Raw genomic sequence first — 19,968 nt, 5'->3', positions numbered from 1 at the left:
TTGCACTTGCTGCTTCCTCTATCTGGAATGCCTTTCTCATTGCTCCTTGAACAAGCCTTGCCTCATGCCGTTGCACTTGCCACTTCCTCTATCTGGAATGCCTTTCTCATTGCTCCTTGCCAAGCCACTCCTTTTTTTTTGTTTTTAGACACAGTTTCACTCTGTCGCCCAGGCTGGAATGCAGTGGTGCAGTCTTGGCTCACTGCAACCTCTGCCTCCCGGGTTCAAGAGATTCTCCTGTCTCAGCCTCCCAAGCAGCTGGGATTATAGGTGCATACCACCATGCCCAGCTAATTTTTGTATTACAAGTAAAGATGGGGTTTCAACATGTTGGCCAGGCTGGTCTTAAACTCCTGACCTCAGGTGATCTGCCCACCTTGGCCTCCCAAAGTGCTGGGATTACAGGCGTGAGCTACAGCCCTGGCCCCAGGTCACTCCTAATCCATCAGGTTTCAACTGAAATGTCATGCTGGAAAGAGGCCTTGCTTCTTTCTCTATCCTGGCTAACACTGCCTTCTCTCCCACACCATCTTGCTGTCCCATCTTTCTCTTCTGTTTTCTTCAGAGAACTTATTGATACCTGAAATGATCTCATCATTTATTTCTTCCTTTTTTCTTCACTGTCTGTCTCCCCTTTGGAACATAAGTTGCTTAAGAACAGGCACCTCACTGGGTGCAACCCATGCCTGTAATCCCAGCCACTCAGGAAGCTGGGGTGAGAGGATGGCTTGAGCCCGGGAGTTCAAGGCTGCAGTGAGCTATGATTGTACCAACGCACTCCAGCCTGGGTGACACAGCACAATTCTGTCTTTAAAAAAATAATACAAAAATAAAAAAGTATAGGCATCTCTTCAGTTTTGTTCATTTCTGAATCTCTGGTGCCTGGGACAGGGCCTGATGGTCAGTGAGAGCTGCTTAACAAATGCTTGTGGAAGGAAGGACTGGGATATACTTTTGCAGTTCAAAGGATTTCAGGAATGAAATGGCAATCTCAGGATGGGGAGTAAAATGTCCTGTTGTCAACCTTGTAAGCTGCTAAACCGACATGGACTCCAAGCTAAAGCTGCATAGGCCTCTAGGCTTTTAAACATGTGGCTCCTGCCGCCCTGGGTGTGGTATTCGAAATATTTATCAGGTGCATGTATACACATGTGGACAGGCTGAGCATCAGCAATTCCCGCCTGCCCTCACCAACTTGCCCCTCAAACTCTTACCCAGCTTTTAGGACCCAGGACAACAGTTACTCCCTCTAGGAAGCCTTCCGGGATCCTCTCCCTCCTCTGTCTGCGCCATGCTCTGCCCCAACCTCTCTGCATTCTCTCCCTGTACAGGGAATATGTGCTGGTGACCCTTAGAGGTCAGACCCCGGCCTCATCGACCCCTGGTCACTGAGTGCCTCTAAATGCTGACCTCTAGCCCAAGGTCTGCTCATCAAACTGTGTGAAATGAACGCAAGAGTGAAGGAACACAGTGGCGAGTGAAGGACAGAATAAATAACTGTCAGAAAGTGCCGCGAGGGGCCACTGCAGCACTGAGCCTCGCCGTCCTTCAGGTGTCCCGAGCACAAGGCCAAGGCCATCCCTACCTGCGGACGATCCTCAGAAGTGTTGTTTGCCTGGAGAGTCGTATCTCCACACAGCTCAAAATCATCAGAATAGTCCACAGGAGGTTCAATGTGGAGCCGCGGGCCAGCTTCTGTTCTGATCTGTACAGTTTTCTGTACAAAAATGCAGACCATTTCAGATAAGGTGGAATGAGGTCTTTATTCCTCTTCGGGGCAGGGACTGGCACTGGAGAGGTGCAGCCAGGATCTATGGGCTTAGATACCATGGGGTGGTGTGCCTGCATGCAACAGCAGTGGTGTCATGACGAGCATGGGCCACAGGCCTCCTCCCCATCTGGGCCAGCACTGGATGGGCCATGCCGCCTCGCTCAAGAGTCTACTACTTCTTGCTGTCCAAAGAACATGCAGGAGAATTTTTAAAAATAACTTTTTGGTTGGAAATTCTGTTCTTTTTTTCTTTTTGAGTCAGGATCTCACTCTGTTGCCCAGGCTGGAGTGCAATGGTGCGATCTTGGCTCCCTGCAACCTCTACCTCCCAGGTTCAAGTAATTCTCCTGCCTCAGCCTCCTGAGTAGCTGGGACAACAGGCACCCCCCACCATGTGGCAAATTTTTGTATTTTTAGTAGAGATGGGGTTTTGCCATGTTGGCCAGGCTGGTCTTCAAGTGATCCGCCTACTCGGCCTCCCCAAGTGACGAGATTACAGGCATGAGCCACTATGCCCAGTCAGTTGGAAATTCCTTATCAGTAGACTTTTAGTAGGTGCTAAACTTCTCAAAAAGGACTTTGTGGTCAAGGCGTGGTAGCTCACACCTGTAATCTCAGGATTTTGGAAGGCCAAGGCAGGAGGATCACTTGAGGCCAGGAGTTGGAGCCCAGACTAGGCAACATAGTGAGACCCCCATCTCTACAAAAAAATTAACCAGGTGGCAGGGCATGACGCCTCACACCTGTAATCCCAGCACTTTGGATGGCCGAGGTGGGCGGATCACCTGAGGTCAGGAGTTCGAGACCAGCCTGACCAAGATGGAGAAACCCTGTCTCTACTAAAAACACAAGATTAGTCAGGTGTGGTGGCGCATGCCTGTAATCCCAGCTACTCAGGAGGCTGAGGCAGGAGAATCGCTTGAACCCGGGAGGCAGAGGTTGCAGTGAGCCGAGATCATGCCATTGCACTCCAGCCTGGGCAACAAGAGCGAAACTCCATTAAAAAAAAAAAAAAATTAGCCAGGTGTGGTGGTGTGTGCCTGTTGTCCCAGCTACTCGGGAGGCTGAGGTGGGGGGATCGCTTGAACCCTGGAGTTCGAGGCTGCAGTGAGCCAAGATCACACTACTGCACTCCAGCCTGGGTGACAATGTGACACCCTGTCTTTAAATAAAAGAAAGGGAGGGCTTTGTGATCAGACTTGTTTGGGAAACCCTGGCCTACATACTCACACTGTGGATATCCTAAAATGAAACACAGCATGGGACATTTCCCAAACTTTCTGGACTGCGGACACTCTGGACTGGGGCCTCTCTTTCTTCTAGTATTCCTTGGATCGTTCTTTGGGAAGGAAACTCATTGGCCTGGTGTGGCCAGTTACAGACTCCCCTCCAATGTCCACTTTCGCCTTCTTCTATTGCCTGGAGTTCCAGATGTGCACATGGAGTCCCAGGTCCCCCTGCAGCTAAGAGGAACCACGTGAACATGTTCTGATTCACGAGCTGTGGGTGGGAGGGAGGGATGTGCATTGCATCTTCCAGGTGTCTCCTCAAAGGGCAGGGGCCAGCTTCCCCAGGCCCTGCAGCTCCCCCTGCCAGCTGCAGTGGGGAGGTGGGAGTGAGCTGACTGGTGCTGGGGGGAGAAAAGCAACATCTGGAGGACGGTCAGAGTAACAGGGGTTCCTCGGTGACCTCATGGAGCAAGGGCGAGTGCTCCCATCTAAGCAGTGTTGTGTCAGAGACAACAGCTTTCATGCTGTTCAAGCCACTGTTACTTGTGTCCCCCTGCTGGAGCAGCCAAACCTGCACCTTAACTGATGTACCTGGCACACAAGCTTCACTACCACGTGGCCACAGCCCACCTTCTTGCCCTGATTGCTGCACAGACAACCACACACCTGATAATTAGGCCAAACAAAGGGCTTCTGGGGCTGCGAGGATTTGCAGCTCCATCAGTCCAGCATCCAGGCTGTGTCCTTCAGGAAACACCTCCCTTGTTTTCCTCTGGGACCCAATTTCCTCCCAACTCTCGGTCCACATGTGGCCCCATGGTGGGGATTTGAGGCAGGCCTGGCCAATCCACCCATTCCACCCTTATAACATGCTATGGCCAGCCAGTCCAGGGATAGAAATGGACCTAAGGTAGCAATGAGAACAGCCCTGGATTCCTGTTAGAGCCGTGGGAAAGAGGTGCTCTCTTCTTGCGGGATGTGAAGCTAGAGGGAAGTCTGTCAGGAGCTGCTGGGGACCATCCTGTCCCTAACAGAAAGAGCAAAGAGAGCTGAGAGGATGAAGCAGAGTCCTGATGGGTTTTAGAAGCCCTGGATCCAGCTGCACCTGAAGCGAGCCCCACTGAAACATTCTCCTTTTTGCTTAAACCAGTGTGAAGAGGATTAAAGTTATTTGTGACAGTCTTGGCCCTCCTTTGTACCCTGAACTCTCCCACCTCTGTGCCTCTGCTCATGCTATTCTCCCAATCTGAATGCCATTCTCCCAAATCTTTTCCATGCATCCAAACCATACCTAGCTTTGGAGACAATGCTCTCTGCCTACCCGGTATCTGTCAGCTGCCTGACTCTACTGAGGTGGCCATGTGCCCCACTAAGACAGTCACATTGCTGGGGGCCCTTGCAGCTAGGGATGGCCACGAGATCCAGGTGTGGCAATGCTAGTGGTTAGAAGTCTACGAGGCGGAGCTTCAGAGAAAACTCTGTTTTCCTGGTAATCAGGAGAGACTCAGTGCAGACAGGACTTCTGTCCTTTACCCTTCTACCCTTCTTCCTGACTAGAATGTGGGTGGGATGTTTGGGAACACAGCCATCATCTTGTGAGAATGAGGAAGAAAGCCACACACCAAAGATGGCCCAGTGCAACAGAGAAGCTGGGTTCCTGGTGGCACCATCCACCCATGCCACCAGGCTGCCTCCAAATGCATTGTTCACAAGTGAGGAAACAGGAGCCATGGTCTCTAAGCTGCAGCAATCTAGTTTCTGTTGCAAGCAGCTCAACTCCATCCCACTTGCTAACCCACTCTGGGCACTTGTTACTTTTGCGTTTCTGTTACTGTGTCTCCTGTGTGGTGAAGGGCCTGGGTTCTAGACTCAGGCATGCTACGCAATTCCTGGAACTCTGATGCCTACTCCTTGTGTGACCTTGAGCAAGTCACCTAGCCTCTCTGAGCCCAGTTTCCAAATCTGTTAAGACAGCACTCATGAATCTTCATCAGAGAGCTGCCACAAAGATGACACGCAGTGACGCAGGTGAGCCCTTGGCTGGGGCTTTGGCACACAGCACCACAGAGCTGCACCTATTTACATGGCATCAACTCTGCACAGGTCACCAGACTGCCTCTTAGGTGTAAGTTTCATTCGGCATAGCCCCCAAAAGCCAGCCAACCATGTCCTCTGGTAGTGAACCAGAGAAACTGCCACCTGCTCCGAGGCTGGAGGTAAAGCTGGCTGTGTTGGACTCAGTAAGCAGGGCCAGGGCTGGCTTGAGGGGAGTCTCACTCTCAGGCACCAACCTGTCCATGCACAAATCCGAGCATGAGGCCTCCTTTAATATTCTGCTCCAGGTGCCTTACTTACCTCGCCCTGTCCTGGCCCTGTTACTGAAAGACAGAACAGGACACAGAGTACGTGCATGAACTCTAAGACTCACATAAAGGGTACTCAAGGGTAATTAGGGGCTGGGCAAGGTGACTCATGCCTGTAATCCCAGCACTTTGGGAGGCTGAGATGGGAGGACTGCTTGAGTCCAGGAGTTTGAAACCAGTCTGGGCAACATAGTGAGACCACATCTCTAAAAAAATAAATAGATAAATTAGCCAGGCGTGGTGATACGTGCCTGCAGTCCCAGCTACTTGGGAGGCCAAGGCAAGAGGATCACTTGAGCCCAGGAGTTCGAGGCTGCAGTGAGCTGTGATCACGTCACTATGCTCCAGCCTGGGTGACAAAGCAAGATCCTGTCTCTAAAGAAAAAGTGAGCAAAGAAGGGCTCAGAGAAGGACAAGTGACTAAAAGAAAAATGATGCAGGAGGAAATTGAGAGAGAAGGCCTCCGTGGGAGCCTGTGAATGGGGCTGGCACCCAGCCAGATGCCCACTAGGGCTGTTATCATAGGAGGCTCTGGAGCTAAGAGGGGCTGGGGAAGGCATGATCAAGATTACATCTTTGGCTGGGCGCGGTGGTTCATGCCTGTAATCCCAGCACTTTGGGAGGCTGAGGACGGCAGATCAGTTGAGGTCAGGAGTTCGAGACCAGCCTGGCCAGCATGGTGAAACCCTGTCTCTACCAAAAATACAAAAATTAGCCAGGTGTGGTGGTGTGTGCCTGTAGTCCCAGGTACTCGGGAGCCTGGGGCAGGAGAATCGCTTGAGCCTGGCAGGTGGAGGTTGCAGTGAGCTGAGATCGCGCCACTGCACTCCAGCCTGGGCAACAGAGTGAGACCCTGCTTAAAAAACAAACAAACAAATAAACAAAAACAAAAGATTATGTCTCTGGAAGATGGACTAGGGAGGAACTGGCCCTAGAAAAAGCAATTTCCTAGAACTGGTCCTAGAAGCAGCAAAAAAATAAATAAATAAAAAAGAAAAAGCGGGGGGTGGTGGTGGTGGTAGTCAGGGCATGCATTTCCCTTGAAGCCCTGGAGTTAGAACTTTTCACCCCCTGTAATATTCAATTCTCTGCAGGTTTAGTAAACATAAGGATTATCTAGATGATGAAGAAAATGATGTCAGAGTCTTACTGACCTACCAAACTCTAGCAGTTTGGACAGAACTCCTTTCTGATCCAAGTTCACAATGCCCCGCTCCCCCATCAATGCTTTCACACTATGTGCCATGTCACTGGGTGCCACTCCAAGCACTCAGGTGCATTCACTCATTTAGTTCTTTTTTTTTTTTTTTTTGAGACAGTCTCACTCTGTTACCCAGCCTGGAGTGCAGCGGGATGATCTCGACTCACTGCAACCTCTGCCTCCTGGGTTCAAGCAATTCTCCTGCCTCAGCCTCCTGAGTAGCTGGAACTACAGGTGCCTGCCACCGGGCCCAGATAATTTTTGCATTTTTAGTAGAGACGGGGTTTTGCCAAGTTGGCCAAGCTGGTCTCGAACTCCTGACCTCAAGTGATCTACCTTGGCCTCCCAAAGTGTTGGGATTACAGGCGTAAGCCACCGTGCCTGGCCGCTCATTTAGTTCTCAGAGCAACCCAAGAGGGAAGCTGAGTCACAAGGGTGTAGGCCACTTGCCCAAGGCCACACAGCGAGGAAGTTGCACAGCCTAATCACAGGCCTGACACTAAACCAAAGATGGGCCAACATTTCCTGTAAAGGGCCAGAAGTATTTTAGACTTTGCAAGCTATATGGTCTCTGTTAGGATACTCAGCAATCCTATTGCAGCTCAAAAGCAGCCACGGGCAATGACTAAAGAAATGAGCATGGTTGTGTTCCAGTAACACTTTATCTACAAATATGGGCTGAGGCTAGATTTGGCCCAAGGGCTGTAGTTGTGGATGAACTCTTGTTCTAAATCACCACGCTGTACTGCCCCCAGCAGGCATGTTGAAGAATAAATGTGTCCCACCTGGGCTGGGTGTGGTGGCTCACACCTCTAATCCCAGCTCTTCAGGAGGCTGAGGCGGGAGGATTGTTTGAGGCCAGGATTTTGAGAGCAGCCTGGGCAACATGGTGAGACCTTGTCTCTACAAAAAAAAAAAAATAATAAAATAAAATAAAAAATTAAAAAACAATGTGTCCAGCCTGGGCTACAGTGGCCTTTGGACTGGGATTAGAGAACTTCCCTGGCCAGGTGCGGTGGCTCATACCTGTAATCCCAGCAGTTTGGGAGGCTGAGGCAGGCGGGTCACCTGAGGCCAGGAGTTCAAGACCAGCCTGGCCAACATGGCAAAACCCCGTCTCTACTAAAAATACAAAAAATTAGCTGGCATGGTGGCACATGCCTGTAATCCCAGCTACTCAGGAGGCTGAAGCAGGAGAATCGCTTGAACCCAGGAGGCGGAGTTTGCGGTGAGCCGAGATCAAACCACTGCATTCCAGCCTGGACAATAGAGCGAGACTCCATCTCAAAAAAAAGAAAGAAAGAAAAACAAAAAGAAAAGAAAAAAGAAAAAAAAGGGAATTTCTCAAGCATATCTAACACAAAAAAGGAGGCAGGGGCTGAGCTACAGATCATTTGAAGAAAAGATCTTAGAGAGATGGTGGAAAGGGCTGAAGAAAAGCAGCTAGGGATTCTGCCTGGGAGAACAGGGAGGAGGCGGGGTGCAGCAGGAAAGTGCATGGCCACGCCTTCCTATAGAAGATGGGTTGCTTGCAGATGCCCCTCTGGACTCCCAGTGCCCCCTGCTGTTTTCACCTTCTCTGCTCCTCTGCTGCTCGATCTCTTGACGATCTGTCCCATGTTGCCCCGGGGTTCCAGCTCCACATATGGCGCAGCTTCCTCCCAGGCCCTATCAACTTGCTCTTAGCACATGTGTTAGCCTCGGCGCTAGGGCCTGTGGAGGGAAAGCACTACCCGGAACATATAACCAACACTGGGGGTTTCCAGGCCCGGAGATTCCTGGAGGTCTTCCTGCCTCGACTGGGATGAAGCTGTAAAGGCTTTGAAGTTCATCACTGATTTGAATTTTCTTTTTTTTTTTATTATACTTTAAGTTTTAGGCCCCACAACAGGCCCCCCACAACAGGCCCCGGTGTGTGATGTTCCCCTTCCTGTGTCCATGTGTTCTCATTGTTCAATTCTCACCTATGAGTGAGAATATGCGGTGTTTGGTTTTCTGTCCTTGCAATAGTTTGCTGAGAATGATGGTTTCCAGCTTCATCCATGTCCCTACAAAGGACATGAACTCATCATTTTTTATGGCTGCATAGTATTCCATGGTGTATATGTGCCATATTTTGTTAATCCAATCTATCATTGTTGGACATTTGGGTTGGTTCCAAGTCTTTGCTATTGTGAATAGTGCACAATTTTCTACCATACCTCCCAGGAGAGCATGCTCCTCCCTCCCCCCCCAGAAACTACTCAATTTACATCCAAATACCAGTAGGCCTTCTAGCTGGGGAAGAGATGGCTCGAGAGGGGGCAAGGAGGAGGGAACACGGGGCACGGGGCCCAGGCCTGAGGAGCTGCCTGACTCACCAGCACCGGCCAGGGCCTAGGGTGCGGCCTGGCCTCCCCATGGGTTTCTAGTCCTTTGTCCAGAAAAAGGGGGCCTGGACTAGGGCCCTGCTAATCTAAGTGTGGTCCGCGGACCAGCAGCATTGGTATCTCCTGGGAATTTGTGAGAAATGCAAAATTCCAGGCCCCTCTTTGCCTCGGGAATCAGAATGTGAACCTGAGCAGTATCCCAGGTAATTTACATGCACGCACATTCAATTTCCAATAGCATGAGATCAGGAGATCGACAAGGCTTTGTGGTGGAAGCCGTTGTTTCTGCCTGTCCAGCACATACTCCCCTGTGTTTGGTAAAAGCACCCTGTTTTGGCTTTTTGAGATGGTGTCTTGCTCCTCACTTCCTGCCCGGGCCCCAAGAGGTTCACATGGCACTGAGTCCTTCCAAGGGGTGGAAGCACGTGACCCAGGCCTAGCAATCAGAGCATGCGATTCCCCTGGCCCCCAGTGATTGGGTGATTGGTTCTGGGGCATGGAAGAGATGTGGTAGCAGGGTGGCGGAACCTAAGTGGGCAGCTGTTGGTGGCTTGTCTTGGTACCACATGGGGTACGGGGGGGTTGAGAGAGAAGAATAGGTCATTATATCATTTGAGCTCCTGGACCCAAATGTGCCTGAACTTAAGATAACCAAGAATCAGGATGAACAATTCTGCTAGCCTTGGATTTGATCTGAAAGCATGAAAGAGAGCTCTAATATTCAAGGAAAGCCCAGGTCTCTCTCTCTTCTTTTTTTTTTTTTTGAGACAGAGCCTCACTCTGTCGCCCAGGCTGGAGTGCAATGGCGCGATCTCAGCTCACTGCAACCTCTGCCTCCTGGGTTCAGGCAATTCTCCTGCCTCAGCCTCCCGAGTAGCTGGGATTACAGACATTCACCACCACGTCCGGCTAATTTTTTTGTATTTTTAGTAGAGACAGGGTTTCACCACATTAGCCAGGCTGGTATCAAACTCCTGACCTCAGGTGGTCCACCCATCTTGGCCCCCCAAAGTGCTGGGATTACAGGCGTGAGCCACCGCGCCCGGCCTCTATCTCGTCTATGGTCTTCCCATCTTCCCTTTAGCACCACTGCTCACCTTGCAGAGGTGTCAGGACCCATGTTTGCAGTCGGCATTAAGGCACTGAATCAGCAATCTTTTACTGAGCGCCGACTGCATACAAGGTTCTGAAAACACAGGAAGATACAAAAAAAAAAAAAAAAATTAAAAACCAATGCCCTGCCCTCAAGGAGGTCACATAGCACACATAATGGGAAAATGTGTTTATGAAGCAACATGTGACAAAATTAATGTAGTCCAGAAAGAGTTTCTAATGTTGAGTGGGTGCTGGAGAGGGGAATAAATAGTCCCTCCATCTGGCCTGCTCTCCCACCCCCAGCCCCAGGGAGGCTCCTCTGCCACCACTGGGAGGAGATTGAAAGCAGCCCTGCCCACACGGAAGGCTCACCTCCAGTGAGCAGCCCAGGCTGGCAGGTTCCAACCCAGCCCCCCCAGGCCGTGCACAGCTCCCTGCCTCCCACCTCCACGCCCTTGCAAGGGATGATGACTGTGCACCTGGCTGGCTCCCCGCTTGGCACGCTGCTGTACCTGAGTGGGTGTTTCGAAGCGGCTGCTCTTTCCTGCCCACTTGCAGCACCCAGACCTGGGTAGACCCTTGCAGTATCAATCATACGCAGGAGGAGGATTTAAAAGCCCTGACACCCCCAAATCCATGTTCCTTTTTGCAGCCCAAGGCCAGCTTATTTCATACCCGGCCCACACTCAGCCCAGTTCATGCCCAGAGTTATTTGTTCATATCTGCCACCCCTCTTCGCAAAGTGTTCCAAAAGGTGTGCATTAAAGCTTATTGTCAAGTAGAAAAAAAAGAGCAAGGCTGGGGGCTGCCCCATATGGTTGTGCGGGTTGTGCAGTATGCAAATGGCTCCCTCTAGAGGTAGGAGAGCTCTAAAACACTGACAAAGGCAGGTCTAGGGTGGGGAGGTCCGGCTGACTTCATGCGTTCATCCCTGATTTGTCTGATCTCTTAGAAATAGCAGCGCTCCCCACTCTGACAGTCTGTGTTGTGCAAAGTCACTGGAAAGGCCAATGCTTTACGGCTTGTTTCATTTGTTGTCCTCACTGCAGGGGTTTCAGAACTCAGAAGGAAGATAACAAGAGACAGGGTCCCCAACACTTCCCATTTTTACTTGTGAGATTTTCTGAAGGTGCTGAAGCTGCACAGGCCACAACAGGACACAGGATATGGTGGCTGAGTGAGAGCAAAGCCTCTGCTTTAATAATGAACTTGCTTTAGAGACCTTTAAGGAAAGCTCACCCCACAGTAAATTGCTGAAAGGCCAATCCCTTCACTAGCAATTTAATGCTAAGAGCCGATGACGTTCATCAAATCTGACAGCATTTTGGTAAACGACAGCTCTGTTGATTAGGCCGCTGTCCACCCAAGTATTACAAGGCTGAGGAAGCCATAAATCTTAATCCACAGATAGCAGCAGAAAGATCTAAGGCCCAGAAGTGGTGGGGGAAAAAGGACAGTATGAACAAGAGGCCACACATCACCACCAGCCCATTCCACAGGGAAGGCGGCAGCTTGGGAGCCCAACACAGCCATCGCCATGATCCTCCCCAAACCCCCAGGAATCAGAGGGGCTTGGGAAGGGTTTTACAGGTGGAGGTCATCGGCTTCTTGGCCAGCAGCCAGAGTTGGGATGACTCTGTGACCTTCTGGTCAAGGGATCTGGAGGCCAGTGCACCTGACGTAGCCCCTCCTGTCAGGGCAGCTCTACCCAAATGTGCTTTCTTATTGTTGGGTGAGACCATAAGAAGAGAAACCTGTTCTCCTGGAGGTGGTAAATGGATTGGGCTTGGTCAGTAGAAACAGGGTGTGTAATTCAAGAGAGTTTCAGGGCTGGGCGCAGTGGCTCACACCTGTAATCCCAGCACTTTAGGAGGCCAAGGTGGGTGGATTGCATGAGCCCAGGAGTTCAAGACCAGTGTGGGCTACATAGCAAGAACCTGTCTCAAAAAAAAAAAAAAAAAAAATTCCAGCAAGACAGCCAGGAGGAGAGTACAGAGGGTGAATGGGGAGGCAAGGGGGCTGTGTGGACTGTGAATAAGGCTGGGACTGCAGGCGCTCACTGTGCACTGGGACCACTGCATCCCACCATGGTGTCCCCTGCTGACCAATGTGAATACACAAGGTGACCGTGTGGCCCTGCTGATCCCTCCTGGTTGGCACGGCCCTACAAATGAAACCCCAAGACTGTGAGAGGACTGTGGTCCCTCTCTTGGTGGAGTAGCTTTTGAGAACTGGCCACTGGCCATTGGGGGCTTGGCTGCCTTGACCACTCTGCCTACCCCCGGCTGCCTCTAAGCATGGCAGGAGCCCATCCAAAAGGGTTAGGATAGAAAGACTGTTTCCTCTCCATCCTATGCACCCAAGACTCTGTCTCCATGGACTCTCTACCATGGAGAAACTTTGGACTTAACTCCACGTCTTGGGGCCAGAGCAAACCAATCCAGCCCGTCTTCCTCATGACGGTAATAATGGTATAGCTGGCACGCCCAGTCTGTTCACTGTTCTACCTCCAGCCTTCTTGACAAGAAGCTACAGGACTCATGGTTCCTGCTCATGTGGCCAGGGCAGGCAGGGTTTGCACCAAATGACCTGGTCTCTGAGGGGCTCTAGTCATAGCCGACTGAGGTAGGAGGGGGTGCCTCATCTAGGCTAAGCAGCAGCAGCCCAGGCCATGCCCTGAGAAAGGGATGAGCTGAGAGATTTAGACTGTCTCTGTCTTGGAAATTTTCAACTAACAAATATGGAGGGAGTGTAAAACCGCGCGTGGAGAAGGCACGATGGATCAGGGGAACACTGAAGCTACGAGTTGGCGGCAGCTCAGGGACAGGGAACAGAAGTGCAAGGACGGGGGCTGGGGAAGGTTGGTGGAGAGAGAGGGAGCCCTGCTTCAAAGGCTTCCTGGTCCTTGCTCCTGTGGGCGGTCCTTTCCGCACACATGAACCCAAACGTGGCGCTCTACTGTTTCAACCCTCTTGGAAATTCCTCACATTTAGATTGAAATCCAAACTTCCTCCTATGGTCTTCTAGGCCCTGCATGGCCGGTTCTTCCTACCTGCAACCCTGACACCCTCATCCCCACCCTTTCTGCCACCCTGTCCTAATCGTCCTGCCTCCTCTCAGCCTGTGCCCAGTGCCCGCTGCTGTCACTGTCCCCTCACTTGAAACCCTCCCCCAGCCACAGATCTTTCCGGGGCTGGCTCCAGGTAACTCTCAGGACCTGGCTGCGATGCGGCCCCTTAGGAGGCTGTGCTGCCCACCTTCGCTGAAGGAGCGCTTCCCCGACACCTTGTCTTTCAGGCTGCTGTCCTCTGTCTTTCCTTCATAGCACTGTCCTCCAACTCCCTTGCTTGCCTTTGGTCTTTTCCCTTCCCAACCTTCCCACCCACTCCCCATCAACATGAGCTCCAGGAGAGCAGGGCTGGCCTCACTTTGGCATCTGTAAGTGCCAAAACTGAGTATGTGCTCAATACATGAGCACGGAATGAATGAAGTAAAGTATGAGTGAGCAAAGGAACATACTAGAGTGAAGAACCCTGAGGCCTCCAGGCTGAGCTGCCCTCCCCATCTGCCCTTCTGCTGATTAAAACAACAACAGTCAGCACCATTCACTATTTCTCCTGTACCAGGCACTGCTTCAGCTTCTCTCCAAACACGGGCCCCTCTGATCCTCATTAATTGCCCTCATTAATTACCATTACCAACCCCACATGACAAATGAGAGAGCAGGCACCGAGGGGTTAAGCATCTTAGCCACTGTGCAGCTGGCAGGAGGTGGAGCCAAGGCTTTGCACTGGGGCTGCTGGAAGGTTCCAGGGTCTGTGCTCTTAGCCATTCCTCTGGACTTGTCTGTCACCTGTTCCCACCTGAAGCAGCAGGCAGCCGCTGCCGATAGACCACCTGTAATGCACGCTGCACACACTCCCCTCCAGCAGCCCTGGGAGGTTTCATTGATGATGAAACCAAAGCTCAGAGTGGTTACACGGCCAGCTCCAGAGCACATAGCTCACAGAGGTTACATGGCCAGCTCTGGGGCACACAGCTCAGAGAGGTTACACAGACAGCTCCAGGGCACACAGTTCAGAGAGGTTACATAGCCAGCTCCAGGGCACACAGCTCACAGAGGTTACACGCACATAGCTCAGAGAGGTTACACAGCCAGCTCCAGGGCTCACAGCCAGTGAGCAGTCCAAAGCCCATTCCTTCCACTCTCCTGGGGCTACAAATTCAAATGCCCCAAAGAACCAGGTGGGAAATGGAAACACGAGATAAGAGAAATCATAGCCTAAATCTGATAATAAACCACAGCTACCACTCAGCCTCACCACTGAAGCTCTGGGGAGTGGTGGGGACTTTGGCAAACAGGAAGGCTCATGCCCTGTCCAAACACAGCAGCTGGACTTGGCTCCTGCTGCTGGCTGCCTAGTGGGGAGGAGGATGGCCCAGCGTGGGGGCCAGACTTTTCCATTTTTTCCAGGGAAGAAGAAATCTAGATTTTTGATTTTGAGATAGGGTCTTGCTCTGTCCCCCAGGCTGGAGTGCAGTGGTGCGGTCATGGTTCACTGCACCCTTGAACTCCTGGCTTCAAGCGATCCTAACTGTCTCAGCCTCCTCAGTAGCTGGGACTAGAGCTGTGCACTACTATGCCTGGCTAATTTTTTTATTTTTAGTAGAGATGGGACTCGCTATGTTGCCTGGGGTGGTCTTGAACTCCTGAGCTCAGGTGATCCTCCTTCATCGGGCTCCCAAAGTGCTAGGATTACAGGCATGAGCCATTGCACCTGGCTAGATATATTTTTAATATAAAATCTTGTTAATTTAAATGTTGGCAAGCTTCTAAAAGTCTTTTAAAAGCTGTGTGAGCCCAACAACCATTATCGGGGGGCAGATTTGACCCACACTTCAAGTGGTTAACTTCTGGACCCCGCCAGGCCCGCCATCCATGTATTTGAAGTTAGGTGTCACACCCTCCTCCCAGTTAAGCAGTCCCCATGTCTTCACAGCCCGAGCTTCAAAGGCAGGAACTGAGCCTTCTTGAATTTTTTTTTTTTTTAACCCTAGAGCCTTGCACAGTGCCTGGGCCCTGCTGGGTATCAATACATGTCTGTTAAATTAACAGATGATTTCATTCATGACACATGTTGTAGTTCATTCACCACTTTTGAATGCTCCCTGGTTTGTGTCTATCTTTAAGAGTGGTTCCCAAAGGCTTGGGTGTGTGGAGCAGAGTCCATGCTCTGGACTGGAGGGGGCTGGCACTCGGTACCCATCCCACACTCCTCCTGGGGAGCCTTTCTGGGGGGTAGAGGCCAGAAAGCCAAATACTGCATTTCCCAGACTCCCTTTCTAAAGCTGTCCTCACAGGGTTAACAAGAATTCTCACAGAATATAGTTATAATTCAGCATTAATCACTGTACTTTGACCCACTTCCTTGTTACTGAAATTCACTGGATACTGACCATTAGCATTCCCATTATTCCTTATAGATTTCTGACTGTAGAATCATTAAGGCTTTTGTTTAAGAATTGCTTAAGATGTTTTTCAGATCTTAAATTCCAGCAAAACAACTGAGGCTAGCCAGTTTCAAGGCCCCCACAGAAGAACGGGATCCGCGTGAGAACACAGCTTCTTCATCTCCCTGTCCCGTGACTTCCCCCTGCACTCTTCCACCAATCAATGATCTCCACACATCAGCCTACTCCAAAACCCTTAAAAACACTGGCCCCAAACTCCTCTGGGAGACAGATTTGAGGTTTCCTCCCATCTCCTCGTTTGGCGGCCCTACAATTAGACCTCTCTCTCTGCTGAAACCCGGTGTCTATGTGTATAGACTTGCCAGCATCATGCAATGGACCTATTATGGTTACATTTTGGCTTGGGTTCTGGGTGTGATTTAGGTTCAGCCAATCAGATGGCCTCACACGAGCCAGGGAAAGCAGAAGTGAGGTGAGGAGAGGAGAGGGATAGATGTTGGCTGTTTCAGTTGCCCCGTTTCAGCACAGGGCATCGAGTTCTTCCACAATGTTCCTGACTGGCTGGCCACGCTGTGGGGCAGGGTCTTCATAGCGCTGTCCTAGCAGGCGTGGGGTCACTCTGAGGCCAACAGCTGGGGCAGTAACTCCCTGATTCCTGGATTGCAGCTAAGGTGACGCCTTCCTGATGCTGATACCCCACCTTCCCAACGGTGTCCTAGGCAGCCGCTCTCCTGGCAGGCCCAGGCTAAGTGGCCACGCTTTTGAGGCGCCATTCCTAGAGGCCTAGCCCAGAGTCCACTCCTCATGCTAGCCCAAGGACGTCATAAGCACCCGACTCCCTGCACTGCATTTGTTTCTGCTTAAAATAGCCTGAGTGGTCTCTGCTGTTAGGCACTGCCTGACCCCTGACTGATACAGTGTAGAAGGACAATTACAGCCCTCGAGGCATCAGGAAATCAGGAAATTAGCTATGATTAGGCCCTGTGAAGTGTGGGACCACAAGGAGAGACTGAGGAGGATGCTAATTAATCTTAGGCCAAGTTTTTTAAATTGCACAGACTCTAGGGCCAGCTATTAAGCCACAATATAAGACACGAATATGGCTCCTGATAATAGAAGGCTCTCAAAACAACTAGAAGAACTGTCTTAAGTGAGAAGTGGAGAAAGGCCTCATTAGCAACAAATTAATATTCATTGCAGGGGACAAAAGGAGGCCTCCAGGCTGTGTGTCCTCCAGGCCTTGCTCCTCAACACTGAGATCAGGCAGGGACACCCTTCCCCAATTAATCAATGACTTGAAGATGCCCCTGTGGGGAGGCAGAAAGACCACTGGGTTTATAACCACAGGCCCAGAGTTCAAATCCCAGCCTGCCCTCTTCCTTAGTAGCTATGCAACTCTGAGGAAGTCACCTTACCTCTCTTGGCCTTGACTTCTTCAGTAGCACAGTGAGGACATTTTCTGACCTACAGGGTTATTGTGGGTGGGCTGATAAAGGGTATGAAAGCATTTAACTATAGACCCATACATTTAGTACGGTGTGAAATCGTATGTGGTAGTAGTTCCCAATCTTGGTGAACACAAATTAAAAAATAACAACAGTCCTGGCGTGGAGGCTCATGCCTGAAATCTCAGCACTTTGGGAGGCCGAGGCAGGAGGATCACTTGAGGCCAGAAGTTCAAGACTAGCCTGGGTAATATAGTGAATAAAAATAAATAAAAAATATGTAAAAATAAATAAAAATATATTTAAATTTTATTTTATATAAAAAAATAAAAATATAGTAAAAAAATAAATTTTAAAGAGAAAAAATTATTACAGTAATTTAAAAAATAACACTGCTTAAGCCTCAGCAAGCCAGAATCTCCGGGGGTGGGGCCTGAGCATCTATATTTTAAAACCTCCCTAGGCCATTTAAATGTACAGTCAGGGCTGAGAAATAAAAAGAAAATCTCAAGATCCCAGCCAACTAAATGAACCCCTTCTTGGCCAAGGGGACCCCAGAGGAACCTTACAACTGAGTTCCCAGCCATGATGGGATGGGAGGTCAGACATGCCTCATTATATCCCCTCCCTCGTTAACCGCCAGGAGGCTTTCTTTTCTAAGGGTTAAAAAGAAACCAGCCCTTTTTGGCCGGGCGTGGTGGCTCACGCCTGTAATCCCAGCACTTTGGGAGGTAGAGGCGGGCGGATCACCTGAGGTCAGGAGTTTGAGACCAGCCTGGCCAACATAGTGAAACCCAGTCTTTATCAAAAATACAAAATCAGCCGAGTGTGGTGGCAGGCACCTGTAATCCCAGCTACTTGGGAGGCTGAGGCAGGAAAATTGCTTGAAACCGGGAGGCGGAGGTTGCAGTGAGCCAAGATCACACCACTGCACTCCACCCAGGGTCACAGAGCGAGACTCTGTCTCAAAAAAACAAAAAAAAAGAAAGAAACCAGCCCTTTTCAAAGACTCCACCGCTGATATCAACTAATAGCCTGCTGCCCCTCCCAACCAGCCTGCCTGCTGCCCCTCCCTTCTGTGGTTACTACACAACTGACCAGCATTTCTTCCTGGTAAGGGATCACTGACCATGGAGTGGTTCTGACCCCTCTATAGAGGATGCACAGTGAGGGTTTCCGTGTCTCCTGATTCGCCTTTTGACGTCAGAAGGCCAAAACCTCCATCCTCAGATCCTGCTAATGCCGCCATTTTTTGACGATGGGATCCATAGAGAGGCATGAAGCTCAACTGCACATGCACATATTTCTCCTTTTATAAATATTCATAACTCCTCCTACAGCTTACTGAATATGTATATTGGGCGACCTATTCAGCATAAATCCGTCTTAACCGTCTGAACTTCAAAGTGCAGGTTTCTGGCTTCTGGCCTGAGGATGTGTTTCCTAGCCTGCCGGAAGGGCCACCCGGGAGGGAGGCTGCCACCCTTTCTGAGAAATAAAGCTTTCCTTTCCAAGTTTGTGAACCTCGTCATTCTTCATTTAATGGGGCTGGGACCTGCTGGTCCTCGGTAAGGTACGAGTGACTATGAGGTAAAATATCCAGAACTATATGAGCAAGAACACAAAATTTGGGGCAAAAGATCTAAGATTGACTCTTGATTCTGCCGCTTCTTAGCTGTTGACCTTAGAAAACTCACTGAACTTTTCTGAACCTCCATCTCTTCCGCCCCTTATAAAGAGGGACAATATTGGAACATACTCTACAGTTCTGCTGGGAGGGCAAAGGAGACGAGTTACATGGGAGCTGAGCCTATGTGTGGTACCTGGGGTAGATGCTCCGAAATGCAAGCTCCTGACATCAGCACACCAGCTGCAACCCAAAATGGCATCTCAGTTCTATGGGGCAGGGGCTTTGTTATATGCACCCACTGTATCCCTGACATCCAGAACTGTGCCTGGCACATAGTGGGTACTCAATAAAAAACATAGCTGAATGAATGAGTCATCATGATGGGACTCTGAGTCTGACCTTCCTACACCCCCAAGTGGGGCTGGAGTGGCCACATCCAAAGGGGAGGGCCGTGCAGCAGAGAGGTCTCTCCAGAGGTCAGTTCCATAGGCAGAAAGGGCACACTACCATGCCCAGCCAGACCCACCTACTCCCCATAGGATGGTTTTTTTTTGTTTGTTTTTTTTTAGACAGGCTCTTGCTCTGTTGCCCAGACTGGAGTGCAGTGGTGCAACTGTAGCTCACTGTAGCCTTCAACTTCTGGGCTCATTCAATCCTCAGCCTCCTGAGTAGCTGGGACTAGAGGTACATGCTACCACACCTGGCGAATTTTTTATTTTTATTTTTAGTAGAGATGAGGTCTCACTTTGTTGCCCAAGCTGGTCTCAAACTTCTGGGCTCAAAGTGATCCTCCCACCTCACCCTCCCAAAATGCTGGGATTGCATAAAGGAGCCACTGTGCCTGGCCCATGGGGGTTTTAAATGCTCTGATTGTATTTCTATTCCCACAGCCACCCACACTCTGTATTCTAAAGTGTGGGCTGGGGCCACAGTCTCCAGACCTGGTGCCATCCTCGGCGCTGGACTTTACTGGGGGCTGTCCGTGAACTGCGTCTTAAGGCTTCTTCAGCTTCTCGAAACAGAGTTCTTCGTCCATAATCTGCACCAGAGACGAGGGAAGGAGACTTGGTGAGGCACTGATGACAAGCTCACAGTACTGGGTTGGTTTGTAACTCATGTCTAAAATGCATATCAGTGTGCCCAAAGTCTTGTGTATGAGGACATTTACTACAGCGCTGTTGTGGCAACAAGACATCGGAAAACAAGCTAAATGTTGAGCAAAAAAGGAATGGGTAAATAAGTTCCAGCATATCCATGCCATGGAATAATATGTATAATATATGGCTGGATCAGGCAGGTCTCTATATACAGAGAAGAGTCTCTAAGCTACAGAAACAAGGTTCAGGACAGTAGGTACAAGAGGTCACCACTTGTGTAAAAGAGTGTAGAGGGT

At 50.3% G+C, this 19,968-nt stretch overlaps 1 protein-coding gene across 1 annotated transcript in view; it reads right to left on the bottom strand.

The window, feature by feature from the left end:
* The window catches only part of KATNIP (katanin interacting protein), a 238,319-nt gene that overhangs the window by 137,715 nt on the left and 80,636 nt on the right, over nucleotides 1-19,968 (bottom strand). Inside the window, exons 6-7 of the mRNA XM_058440369.1 lie at nucleotides 19,517-19,614; nucleotides 1,586-1,717 (exon numbers count right to left, since the gene is read on the bottom strand). Of these exons, the coding sequence (XP_058296352.1) occupies nucleotides 1,586-1,717; nucleotides 19,517-19,614 (230 nt within the window). The remainder of the gene's footprint in view (nucleotides 1-1,585; nucleotides 1,718-19,516; nucleotides 19,615-19,968) is intronic.

This window comes from Hylobates moloch, unplaced genomic scaffold (assembly GCF_009828535.3).
Source record: "Hylobates moloch isolate HMO894 unplaced genomic scaffold, HMol_V3 SCAFFOLD_6, whole genome shotgun sequence".
Classification (NCBI taxonomy): domain Eukaryota; kingdom Metazoa; phylum Chordata; class Mammalia; order Primates; family Hylobatidae; genus Hylobates; species Hylobates moloch.
The sequence above is the reverse complement of the archived record's forward strand: the minus strand, read 5'-3'. Positions and strand labels throughout refer to the sequence as shown.